The sequence below is a fragment of the Anabrus simplex genome, chromosome 4 (genome assembly GCF_040414725.1).
Source record: "Anabrus simplex isolate iqAnaSimp1 chromosome 4, ASM4041472v1, whole genome shotgun sequence".
Classification (NCBI taxonomy): Eukaryota; Metazoa; Arthropoda; class Insecta; order Orthoptera; family Tettigoniidae; genus Anabrus; species Anabrus simplex.
In genome coordinates, this window is record NC_090268.1 from 130,158,354 (window position 1) to 130,171,411 (window position 13,058).

The 13,058-nt window shown below is 38.9% G+C and overlaps 1 protein-coding gene across 1 annotated transcript in view; it reads left to right on the top strand.

The window, feature by feature from the left end:
* The window catches only part of LOC136871696 (NBAS subunit of NRZ tethering complex), a 297,103-nt gene that overhangs the window by 93,695 nt on the left and 190,350 nt on the right, over positions 1–13,058 (top strand). Inside the window, exon 18 of the mRNA XM_068227188.1 lies at positions 7,066–7,197. Coding sequence (XP_068083289.1) covers positions 7,066–7,197 — 132 coding nt within the window. The remainder of the gene's footprint in view (positions 1–7,065; positions 7,198–13,058) is intronic.

Here is a 13,058-nt window from a genome sequence, read left to right on the forward strand (position 1 = left end):
GTTCAGCTTATTTAACTTGTATATGGCATAAATAACTCCTTCATTATTTCACATTTGAAAATAGAATTTCAATTTTAAATTTCTTCTGTAGATTTAAAGTTGCTCGATTTCAACAATAATATGAACCTTAGCGAGTGTTTGCAACAAATGAAATTCGAAAACTAGTCATTCTCTTCATTAAGTTCATAGAGCTCGCAAAATAAATATCACTTCACTGGGAAAAGTAATTCTCCTAAAGTCTTTCTATTCTCACTTAGAATTCCTAAAGTCTTTCTAGAATGTTAGCACTTCAAATTCCAAAAGTCTTTCTAGAATATTATCACTTAGAATTCTTAAAGTCTTTCTAAGTTAACACGAAATTCCTACAGTCTTTCTAAAGTAGACACTTGAGGAAAGAAGACATAAAGTTTCTCTTCTCGCAAAGTCTAGTATTACTTTGTAATTTACGAGTACTGTTTAACACTTTGAAAAATTACGTGAATTATATGCCTTCTAATTGGTAATGAAAGTTTGTTGAAAATGAAGTAATCACTGTCTTTACAGTTCAATCTTGGAGATAAACGTTTGTTGGTAAATGCACTCATATCATTTGAATAGTCTTGATGCTGGAACTGGGAAATGCGGTTCAGCGAACAGCATTTGGAATTCTTCTGATGTTGTGATGTCCACCATAGTACCACGTACCATCTCCCACGACGTACCACGTTAATCCCACGCTGTACCACGTTAATTCCCATGCTGTACCACATTAAATCCCACGCTGTACTATGTTAAATCCCATGGTGTACCACGTTAATTCCCACGTCGTCTTGAAGATCAGGTTGATATGGTGAGATAGACACTCGGTCAGGGTTGTGCGAACACGAGAAAGTTCAACGGACTGTAAAAGTTACGAGTGTCAGAATAGCACAGTTTGACTAAGTGAAATATGTTAAATCACTAGAAAAAGTAATTAGAATCATAGTTCGAACCATAGTTTATCGTGCACATTTTCAAAATTGGAAACACAGTTCAAAAATAATTATAGCTCGATTAACTAGAAGCATAGTTCAAAATAATTGTAGCTTTGAAGCACAGTTCGAAATAAGCATAGCTCAAGGCACAGTACAAAATAATTATAGCTTAGAAGCACAGTTCAAGGCACAGTTTATCAAGCAGTTCATCCTATTTACACACGTAATTCACATGACTCTCTTTAAAGCTCGATGAATGACAAATGTTTGGTTTCTGATAAAGTACGAATTCAAATAATTATCGTCCCGCCGGACACACACAAAAGAAAACACTCATCGTGAATGACGTACATAGGATAGAATCCCTAGACCATTTACAAGTTATAATATTTGACTAATCAAATGAACGTGGTAACCTATAAGCCTCGGAGAATATGGACACAAATTTCCATTGTGGAGTTTTATCTCCCGTATGCAGTTATCAGACTGTGCCACATAAGAGGCTTCTGATAAGTTCACCTGCATACACCCCAGCATCAGTGGGTAGGGTCTGACACATCCCACTCTGACGAGACCTAAGACGAAATGCTGGTTAATAGAGCCAACGCCTGAAAAGCCATACATCCAATTTTTTATCTGATTTTTGGACTTAGTAATAAAAATCCAGATTCATGAATATATCTGTGATCATAGTTGGTACGGTAACAATGTATAAGACATAAAGCATCTGATATTTAATACTATATAACTTTAATTATGTAGTTTTTACCGATATGATCACTAATAACATAAATATTTGGGAATTAAATTTTAGGCCTTCCCCTAAACTACCATTTCACTCACCGTGAATAAAATTATTTATATCATAGATTATAGCGACTTATTCCCCGACTTTGTATAATATAAATATATGAGAATTAAATTATTATTTAATCTCCAAAATGCTGTGAACCCTATTTTACCATAAGGTATGTTAAGGTTGTAGTTTATACAAAATATACAATTTCTCTGATAAAATTCAGTTGTAAGCCTTCCCTTAAACTGCCATTTTTCTCAGCGTGAATACAATTATTTATGGCCTAGATTGTAGCGACTTACTCCCCGACTTCGCTTACCGAATTTCGTTAAGATATGACCACTAATAACATAAATATTTGAGAATTAAATTTTAGGCCTTCCCCTAAACTGCCATATCACTCAGCGTGAATACAATTATTTATGGCTTAGATTATAGCGACTTATTCTCCGACTTTGCATACCGACTTCCATTAAGATACGACCACTAATATCGTAAATATTTGAGAATTAACTTTTTAGGCCTTCCTCTAAACTACCATTTTACTCAGCGTGAATAAAATTTTCATTAAATTCTCTTCAGCCGTTTTCTCGTGATGCGTGTACATACATATAGACAGACAGACAGACAGACAGACAGACAGACAGACAGACAGACAGACAGACAGACAGACAGACAGACAGACAGACAGACAGACAGACAGACAGACAGACAGACAGACAGAAATTACGGAAAATTTAAAAAATGCGTTTCCTTGTTACTGTGGACACGACTGAAACAGAAATACCATGCTTTTTTAAATTCTGAGCAATGTACAGACAAAACTCTTATTTTATATATGTAGATAGATGGCAAGAGTAATATGATTTCCAGTGAGTATCAGTTAATTGTTTGTAAAACTGCCAACAAAGTCACTGATTCTAATGTTCCACTTATAAGAAAGTCTGGTGGAATCTTAAGATGGTTTGAAATGTACTCATATCACTTGTATACTCTGGAACTCAGGATTGGAACGTAGAGAGATGCGGTTCAGTGAACAGCAAGTTGAAAGCATAGGCAGCAGGTGTTGTGATATCATCCCCATGGTACCATGTTCATCTCCCGCGTAGAAATCACGTTCCAACTCCCACGTCGACTTGAGATAACAGCAGGTAGAAATGATGATTTAAGAAAATAGGCACTCGGTCAGGATTTCACGCATTACTGTTAGATTTATGAACACGAGAAAGTCCAACTGACTATAATGATTTGTTAGTGTTCTATCTAGCATAACTCATGTTTGAAAATCATAAGATGAGCACAGCATTTTATTAAGTCCACTCGTACAATGTCTAACCACTGGCAGTGAAATTATTAAAGCTTATTTGATTATAATCACTGTTTGTATAAAAGCACAGTTCTAATATATGTACAAGTATTTGACATGAAGACCAAAAGTTTATTCACAATAGCGAAATGTTCTAACTCGTGAATATTTATAAGTTCTGATAGCTGTAGTGTTATAAAGCATCGAATGCGGCACAATCTTATACTCGCAATAAAAGTTTAGCCGTATTAAAAGTTCAGTGAACTGTCATTAAACACGTATTTTAAGGTGCTATTATGAAATCATTTGTTTAACCTTTTAAGTGCTGAGTTACTACTTGACTGTTGGGTACCTCAGTGCTGAGTTTTTTCATTCGCGTGTAAAAAAAATTTGTAGAAGCCTCAATTTTTAAATTATCAGTGGGAGGGTTAGCTTAAAATGTTCATAAATCTAAATGCAAATGGAAAATCCCACACTTATGTATTATATTATTTTGAGAGAAAACAAAATTACACTTATGTGCCCATGCGTGCATTATCTTTATACAAAGTAAAGAGCCCAAAATAATACTATTTCCTAAAATCTGTAGGCAAATAATACATGTAACTCCTTAGAAGTATATAAGTTGATATTTTAAAATACTTTCCAAACCTGGAATGTGGTGATAGTTAAATGTTTTCTACTGGTTGTTTGTGATGCCGATTTGTTCAACTATCTGCACCAACTCCACTGGCACAAAAGTTTCTAAAAAAAATCAATAATTTTTGGGTTGTCATCAAACACTACTTGGCCCTCAGAGCCTGTCACAGTTACCTGAAACTCTGGTAAAGAAAAGTAATCCATCCGCCACGAAATTAGCGATAAAATAGCTTTTGTACTCAATGTGTTTTTCTTCTTTCGTTTAGAAGGAGGCTCTGTTTCTCTCTCACATACAATATTTTCGGCACTCTGTCACTCTCACTTTCAAAATCGCTTAACAATTCCTTAAAATGATTATCTCCATCATCACTTTCCGCTGTGGTTAATAACTGAAAGATTCTGTGATCCAAAATAACATCGCTGAAAGAGCAAATAAATTGTTGTTCCGCCGTGTTTGTTTACATCACAGATGAACTCCGCTGACATCTACAAAAAGCTCTGTAAGTTACTTCCTGAAGCTATAATCTCTGATTAGTTAGTTCTACATAATGCCCAAACAGGTGGCAGAACATGTCAGAGTTAAAATTCGCACTCGAAAGTGAACCGGGAAACTCAAAAAAATTAAAATTCTTGCGCACTGTCTATAGACGGGCAAAGCACTGGTGGACCGGCCACGCCAGCCCGTCTATAGGCAGGCGTAGCACTCATCGGGTTAAATAGACTGAGTGTTTAATTAGTCAGTCAGAAAATTGTCTTAATAAGCACATGTTTATCAACCATGAATGTTCCAAGTTGATCTAACTCTTAAGATGAGTACAAGTTTTAACCATTTAAGTTCACTCAATTTATAATTGAAATATGAAGTTCCATAAAGTGAGTTAGGTAATGTCACACGTTCTTGTAAACAGTTTGAAAATTATGAGAAATCTAAGTTAGTATTGTAGTGATTGAAAGTTTCTAAGTTTAAGGCAAATGCTTGTATTATAAGTTCGCTGAAGATAATTACTGTTGAGTTGTATTTTGCGACGACTTAGTTCAAGTTTCAGCATATACATTTGCATACGTCGGCATGTTTGCACGTCAGCTGCGAGTTGAGAACTATTTTCTACTCAGAAAATCCTGGCTCTTTTATATGATTCTGCCAGGTTCGACTTCCTCCCCTCTTGGTAGAATTGAATTTCTTTATAGTGGAATTATTCGGAAGTCCTTGGGCTGATTTTTACGAAATTTGAGTATGTTGGCCTTTCAATAACGGGCTACACGATGATATGTTTCAATAGTTGATATCTCATCGGGATCAAAAGTTAGCAGAATATGTTCTAGAAGTTTGCATATCACCATGTGCTGTGCACTTGATCGGTGCGTCACTTCGAGGTCAACTTCCAGCGTGGAGCTTGTGATGTAGTTTGCTTGCTAAATGCATACCTGCGCCGTGCCGTTGCGGTTCCTTGCGCACAAAATGCATGCCAGGGCCCTGCCGTTACAGTACTTGACATTTAATAATAATGATCCAGACTGTAAGCGTTTCCTGATACAATATAAATGATGGACAATATACACCGAACAGCCAGAACATTATCACCACCTACCTACTATCGATATAAACCCATCCAGGCAATAGCAGCGTAACCTGACACGGAATGACTGCTAGTCAGATACATGTACGGTGCATGTAGTATCAGTGAGCGTGCTTTCCGTGTGTAGAATGTACCGAGTTTGACCGAGATTTCGGAAACTGCACGACTTGTTGGGTGTTCGAGGAGTGCTGTGGTGAGTGTCTTCAACAAGTGGTGAAACCTAGGTGAAACCACGTCCAAATGTCGAGGAGTTGTGCGGCCACCCCTCATTACAGATGTCAGACACAGTAGGCTGGGCAGACTGCTAAAAAAAGAACAGGCAGCAAACTGTGGCGGAACTAACATCAAACTTTAATGCTTTAGTCTGTCTGAACGCACAGTGCACTGAATACTCCTAAGGATGAACCTCCGCAGCCGACGACTCATGAATGTGCCAATGTTAACACCACGACATTGGCAACTACGACTGAAATGAGGACGTGACCATCGTCACTGGATGTTGGCGCAGTGACAGAGTGTTGCATGATCTTATGAATCTCGAAGCTCGATAGCTGCAGTCGCTTAAGTGTGGCCAGAATCCAGTATTCGAGAGATAGTAGGTTCGAACCCCACTGTTGGCAGCCCTGAAAATGGTTTTCCGTGGTTTCCCATTTTCACACCAGGCAAATGCTGCGGCTGTACCTTAATTAAGGCCACGGCTGCTTCCTTCCCACTCCTAGCCCTTTCCTGTCCCATTGTCGCCATAAGACCTGTGTCGGTGCGACTCAAAGCAAAAAAAAAAAAAAGAATCTCGATACCTTCTTCATCGTGCCGATGGGAGGGTGCGAATCCGTCGTCTTCCAGGGGAACAGCTCCTTGACACCTGTACTGTGGGATGGGGACAAGCTGGCGGCAGCTCAGTTATGCTCTGTGGAACATTCACGTGGGCATCCATGGGTCCAATGGAGCTAGTGCAAGGCACCATGATGGCCGAGAAGTATCATATACTGGTTGCAGACCATGTACACCCCTTCGTGGTGATCATGTTTCTCAACGGCAATGGCATTTTTCAACAAGATAATGCGCCATGTCATAAGGCCAGGAGTGTGATGGAGTGGTATGTGATTGAACTACCAGAACTCATCGCTCCCCTCCTCGGAATTTACGGGAATTAGGTGACTTGTGTGTGCAGATGTGGTGCCAACTTTCTCCAGGGACCTGCCGAGGCCTCATTGCTTCCATGACAAGACACGTCGCCGCTATTATCCTTGCCACGATGTAAGATTGATGAAATTATTTATTCCTTCAGATCCAAAATATAACCTTTTTTAGATGAAAGATCTTTAAACTATAATTGATTTTCCAACAGCACTCCATACCCATCATACTGTTCTCAAATATTGTATTATGTCTAGACAGTATTCCCCCCACCCCATTTTTTTTTTGGAAGTTTATCATTATGGTATGAAAAAATAACTGTTTGTCATCCATGTTGATAATGCACTGTGAACATACATTTCCAACATATTACAAACAAACTTTACTAAGAGTTGAAGTCAAAAGCCATCTTCCAAATTGTAACATATTTTCAAACAGTATGATTTACACAGAACTTTCAAAAGTACACCTATCAGTCCAGAAATTTGTATAAAACTCAGTAGAACAAATAGGCTTTAGGTACCTCTGATTCTTCTTTTAACATGTAATCTGAAACATTTTAATTATAAATCAATTTATAATTTTGTAAATAATGGAATGTTAAGGGCATAGCAGCATTTAATAAGGCTTGAATCCTAATTATTGGTTCCATTTCAGGGTCTGGAAAATCTGTACAATCAACTTGTAACCTTGGAATCTTTGGTCTACGATGTTCACATAGAGGATGTAAGCTTAGCCACTCTACAAAAGCTGACTGATTTTGAGAGAGCAAAATTACTCATGTCGAAGGTAATCTCAAATTTATTTAACTTTAAGTTATCATATATAGTTGGGTCTCACTACTGTATATTTACTAGCATATATCTTGTCATTGCATGTATCACACACTGGTGGTGGCAGCTCGTGCTGAATTATGTTGGTAGTTCTCCTCTGTGACGCCCAGTCCATTGTAGTCAGAGTAATAGACAAATCTAAATTCGTATTGTATGCAGGAAGTGCCTACTGAGCTCATGTACATCCGTCCTCCAACCCCACAGAAACGCCTTACTCCATGTCCTGTCAGCTTTGAAGTTCCTGAAAATGTAGAAAAAAATACAGGTAAACATACATCTCAATTTGTAATACCCCGATTTCGACAGACATCGGTGATGTAAATTACTGACATGTACAAAAAACAACAGTTAAAAAATTACAAAAAAAGGCCTTTCTCTGCTTATCAAAAAAATGACCTAGTATCAACATACTCATGTTTATAGAGGTTCCGAGATATGCATACATATTTGGGAGCCGGCTTTCTTAATTGGGGGAACATCATCTGACGGTACAAACATTCCTGTTTTCATTTTTCATAACTACCTAACTGAAGAATTCACTGCCATTATGGAGAATGTGGGTGGAGACCACAGATGAAGACTAAACCCATGGTATCCCCTGCCTGTCGTAAAAGGCAATTAAAAGGGGCCCCAGGTTCTCTAAATTTGGTAGCATGGATTGGCGACCATGGGGCCCTTTGCTGAGTCCTGGCATTGCTTCCGCTTATTTGTGCCAGGTTCCTCACTTTTACCTATCCTGTCCTACCTCCCTTGGTCAATTCGTGTTCTTTTCCTACCCCGATGGTATTAGAGCATTCGAGGCCTACGGAGTCTCATTTTCAAGCCCTTCGCGGCCCTTGCCTTTCTTTGTCCGGTACTTCATTTTTTGAAGTGTTGGATCCCTTTCTTTTTTTTCCCTCTCTCTCTGACCCCCTGTGGGTAGGGGACGGAGATGAAAAATACACCCATGGTATCCCCCACCTGTTGCAAGAGGTGACTAAAAGGGATGACTAATGCAATTAATTTTACAGCTTGTCTCATCTTACCAGCTGTATTACAAAGAGTGAAAGACTAACTATTGAAACCTTTGTCGAAGGAAGTTCATTTTAAGCCCTTGAAATAATTCTTGGCCACAGTGTTATCTAACAGCAAGGTGCCAACCCGGAACAGTAACATTTCAGTACGAATCGTCAAGCCAAATCTTCGCTTTCACATCCAACAAGACAAGGCTGTACCGAAGAGGGTGATAGTCCAAGAGGGGAGAGAGGTTCAATTTCAAGAATTGGGACATCTCAGCCACAGAATTGCCTTAGAGACACAGTTCCTCCAGAACACGCAAATAGGCCAGGCGTGCAGTTCATACAGAACCTTATGGGCGACTGTTAGCCACCTGGAAAATTCTACGAAACGCTGGTTAATAGAGCAAACGCCTAAAAAGCCTTACATCTGATATGTTTTTGTTAGCCACCTATCGGAGAAAGCTGTAGGTGTGCCCTCATGCTTTCAGCCTAATGTTCTGTCATTCAGAGATACAAACTAAGTTGCCAGATCACCGGTATCTGAATGGGTAATCGATCTTTGTCTCGATAACAACACTCAATATGCAGGATGGGATCGCTAATTGTTGTATATTATATCTTTCATTCTGGTGGTTCTGCAGCTCTGCAGATCGTATTATGAAGCTGCGCCTGTCACACATCTTGACTTTTGTTGTGGAAATAAGGGAGAAAAATAATCTCCACTTTCCTCGCATGGATTGGTCTTCAGATATCAGTACAAACATGGTAGGAATTCATTCTGTGGCATGCATGCTCACTCATAGTTCAAGTCTAGCAGTCTCCCTTTTCCTGGATAGCCCCACAAATTGAGAAAAAAGTACTGTGTGATATGACTATTATCAGTTGTAGACCTAATATTTTTCTTCTGGTGTACAGTGAAATAGAGGACTGAAAAGGCAGGGGAGCATCTACGTTTTGTACATTTATAAATTACATGCTATTGAACATAATAAAATGTGATATTAATATGCATGTGTGTTACGTGCTCAGCCCTGGAGACTGGTTTGGACAGTAACATTTCAGTACGAATCGTCAAGCCAAATCTTCCCTTTCACATCCAACAAGACAAGGCTGTACCGAAGAGGGTGATAGTCCAAGAGAGGAGAGAGTGTCAATTTCAAGAATTGGGACACTCATGTTCTGCCATCAACCGTTATAGGTGGCCCAGGATTCACTGAAGAGGTGTACTAGGGAAATGAGGAGTGAGGTAGTCCTGTTGCTTTCCTCACTGAGCCAGAAGTTGCTATTACTTATCAGTCTGCGAAGCCCATTGAAACGCCTGCACCAGCTGACCCTATGAGCAACATTTTCACACCATTCATAACAGAGACTAGCTGCATAAGGTATGGCATTACTAACACTCATTCCTTGGTCACTTTCATGTTATAGCCAAGGATGAGACTGAAACAGGTGAATGAAAGTAACAAATTTGTTCTATATAGTCAAAATCGTCTGGGCTATTCTGCTGTTGTTTACTCCTCATTCCTGCCAGATGTTTCTGCTACCACAAAAATAATGATATATAAATATATATTTCACACCCTAATTTTAGAACTTGAATTGCTAGGAAAAAAATGTGAGATATACGCGAGTAAATATGGTAAGTTTCTTTTCTGCAGTTGTACCTCTTTTATTTAGAGCCAATCACAGTGGCCACGCGTGTTAATGTGCTATGGCTATGGAGCCACGCTCTGTATTCAGGGGACGCGTAGGTTCGAATCCTACCATTGGCTATCGTGAGGATGGTTTCCTATTGTTTCCCTTCTCCGTTTCTGGGCAAATGCTGGGACAGTCCAAATTCATAGGCTACAGCTAATTCCTTCCACCTCCTTACCATTTTAATTCACCGAGCTCAATAGCTGCAGTCGCATAAGTGCGGCCAGTATCCAGTAATCGGGAGATAGTGGGTTCGAACCCCACTGTCGGCAGCCCTGAAGATGGTTTTCCGTGGTTTCCCATTTTCACACCAGACAAATGCTGGGGCTGTACCTTAATTAAGACCACGACCGCTTCCTTCCACCTTTCCTATCCCATCGTCGCCATAAGACCTATCTGTGTCGGTGCGACGTAAAGCAAAACAAAACAAAAAACCCCCCACCATTTTCATTCACCGTCATTAGTGTCATATTCAGTAGCTGTTCAACTGAAGTTGGCATCGGGAAGGGCATTTGGTTGTAAAAACATAACTATAAATTCATCTCGCCTCAAACCCGGCCTCATATAAGAAATGAGACTAGGTGGTAGACATACACGTCTTTTAAGAACAATTTCTTAAACAATGTACTAATATTCCTTTACTGTCCTGCTTTGATCATTTGTGTGCTAGGCTGAGTAGCTCAGGTGGTAGAGCACTGACCTTCTGAACTCCAGTTGGTGGGTTCGATCCCGGTTCAGTCTGGATATAAAATAATAATAATAATAATAATAATAATAATAATAATAATAATAATAACAACAACAACATATCCATTGAAACAACTAAAAGTGTGAAATATTTAGACATTACGCTTGATACCAAACTCACATTCTGTCATCATAACCGGAGGGTGACAGACAAGGCAGCGAAATATATGACTGAACTTAGTTGACTGATGGGCAATATCAAAGGCCCAAGATCCAGCAGACGACGACTTCTGATGTCAGCAGTCCAATCAGTACTTCTGTATGGCTCCGAGGTATGGGCTGAATCACTGAAGATAGGAAAGTATAGGGGAATGATAGCTGCGGTACAACAAAAAGCAGTGTTGCGAGTAGCATGTGCATATTATACGGTATCCAAACCTGCAATCCTTACTGTAGCTGGAGTAGCGCCTATTGACTTACTTGCTTTTGAACGACAGGAAATGTGGCGTACTCAAGGAGAACTCAGACAGAAACGTGTAAAGAAGTTAGCCCGTAGCCATCGAATGGAACACTGGAAACAGAGACGAGAAAGCTCGAGGGAAATGGATAAAACAAATAATACCATGTTTAAATGACTGGATTGAATGGACTCATGGTGAGGTAAATTACTGCATTACTCAACTTCTAACAGGGCATGGATACTTCCGTAAATTTTTGCACAAATTGAACGTAGCCAGCAGTTCAAAATGCATTTATTGTCGTGATATAGATCTACATACTTTCTTTGTGTGTGATCATTGGTTGACAGAAATAAGTATTGTGGAAGCTGAACTCGAAGTACTGACGCCAGATAATATTGTGCTTGTGATGCTGAGGAATCTGGAATATTGGGATAGGGTGGCAGAATATGTGGAAAGTATCCTAAGCGATCAGAAGAGGGATCTGGATGCATTTGAACATCAGTGAAAGATGAATGAAGGAAGAAGTCAGAATGACTAAAAGCACGACACTGCCCTGAAGTAATGCGAGAGTGGTTCTGGGGTAGAAACAAACGTTGTGTGAAAATGGGTGTGTGGTTTTTTAGTGGGTAAGAATCCCCACATACTTGTGGAGTGCGGACCCTTCACAAGTGTCTCATGTAAGATTTTCCGCAATCTCTCGCAAAAAAAAAAAAAAAAAAAATAATTATTCAAACTCATGACATTTGAACGAAGGAATTACACTATTTCTGACAACCAAAGGGCAGCCAGGTCCGACAGGATGAAGCAGTTTTAGTAGCTGGAAGAAGAAGTTTTGGGAACGGAAGAAGAAGCTGAAGAGCTGACTCTATTTAATACTGCAGTATTAGACTTTAATGTATATGACTGATTAAAGTGCTCCAACTATATATATATATATAAAATAATATATATATTGTTTTGTTATGCTCATTCATAGAGAGTGTTGGAAATTGTTCATTGGCTCCATGACTTGCCTTCCTATTCTTCCAAAATTTCTTTGTGAACTCACTGTGTTGCTTCTGCCGTTCTTCTGATCACTTTCTACCAGTCCTGCTGCTAGTTTTCACCGCAAATGTGTGTTTATTTACTGAGCTTTGTGATTTTTCATGTTTTCCCTGATGTTCAATTCATTCAGGTCCCCTCTTGTTTCCTCCAGCCAATTTATTCTCCTGTTTTGGGAATTTATTACATTGAATAATCTTCTTGTGAGTCTTTTATTATCCATCCTGAAAATGTGTCCAAAAATTTAATTCGTCTCCTGACCCAAATTCCATTTCCTTGGGTGGGGCTGAAAATTTTCCTAAATATTTTTTCTTGTTTTTCAATATCTGCAATTTTAGAATGACTGTCTAAAGTTAAGGTTGCCAGTGCATATAGAGCTTCTGGTAGGATAACTGTTTTGTAATGTTTCAATTTAGCATTACGACATTACTCTTTTATTGTAGTGATTCCATGTTAGTCTAAATGGCTTAGGAAGTCCTGATACCCTTTCTGTATTGGCCAAACTGTTTAATCCTGGAATTATTTCTCCAAGGTATTTAAATAAAAGTAAAAAAAGATGTGAAATTGTCCCATATGCCATTTCAGTTTTATCTTTCTTGCAATTTTGCTGAAAATTCTGCATATACAAGTACTTGGTTTTCTGGAATTATATCTGAAGGCTTACCTGTGATGCTATTCTGTGTAATGTCTTGATAGCATATCCAGTTTCATCTTTGTTCTTAGTAATGATAGCTGGGTCATATGTGAAAGCCAAGAATTTCACTTTTCATTCCCACCAGTCCTGATTGTTATGCCTGTGATATCCTTTTCTCCACACTCTGATGACTATCTAAAACCAAACACCTGTGTGTACTTCAAAAGGGTCATAAATCCCCACCCCCCCCAAATTACCTTAGATTTTGTGTTTGTGAGAGTCTTATGTATCAGTTGTCTAG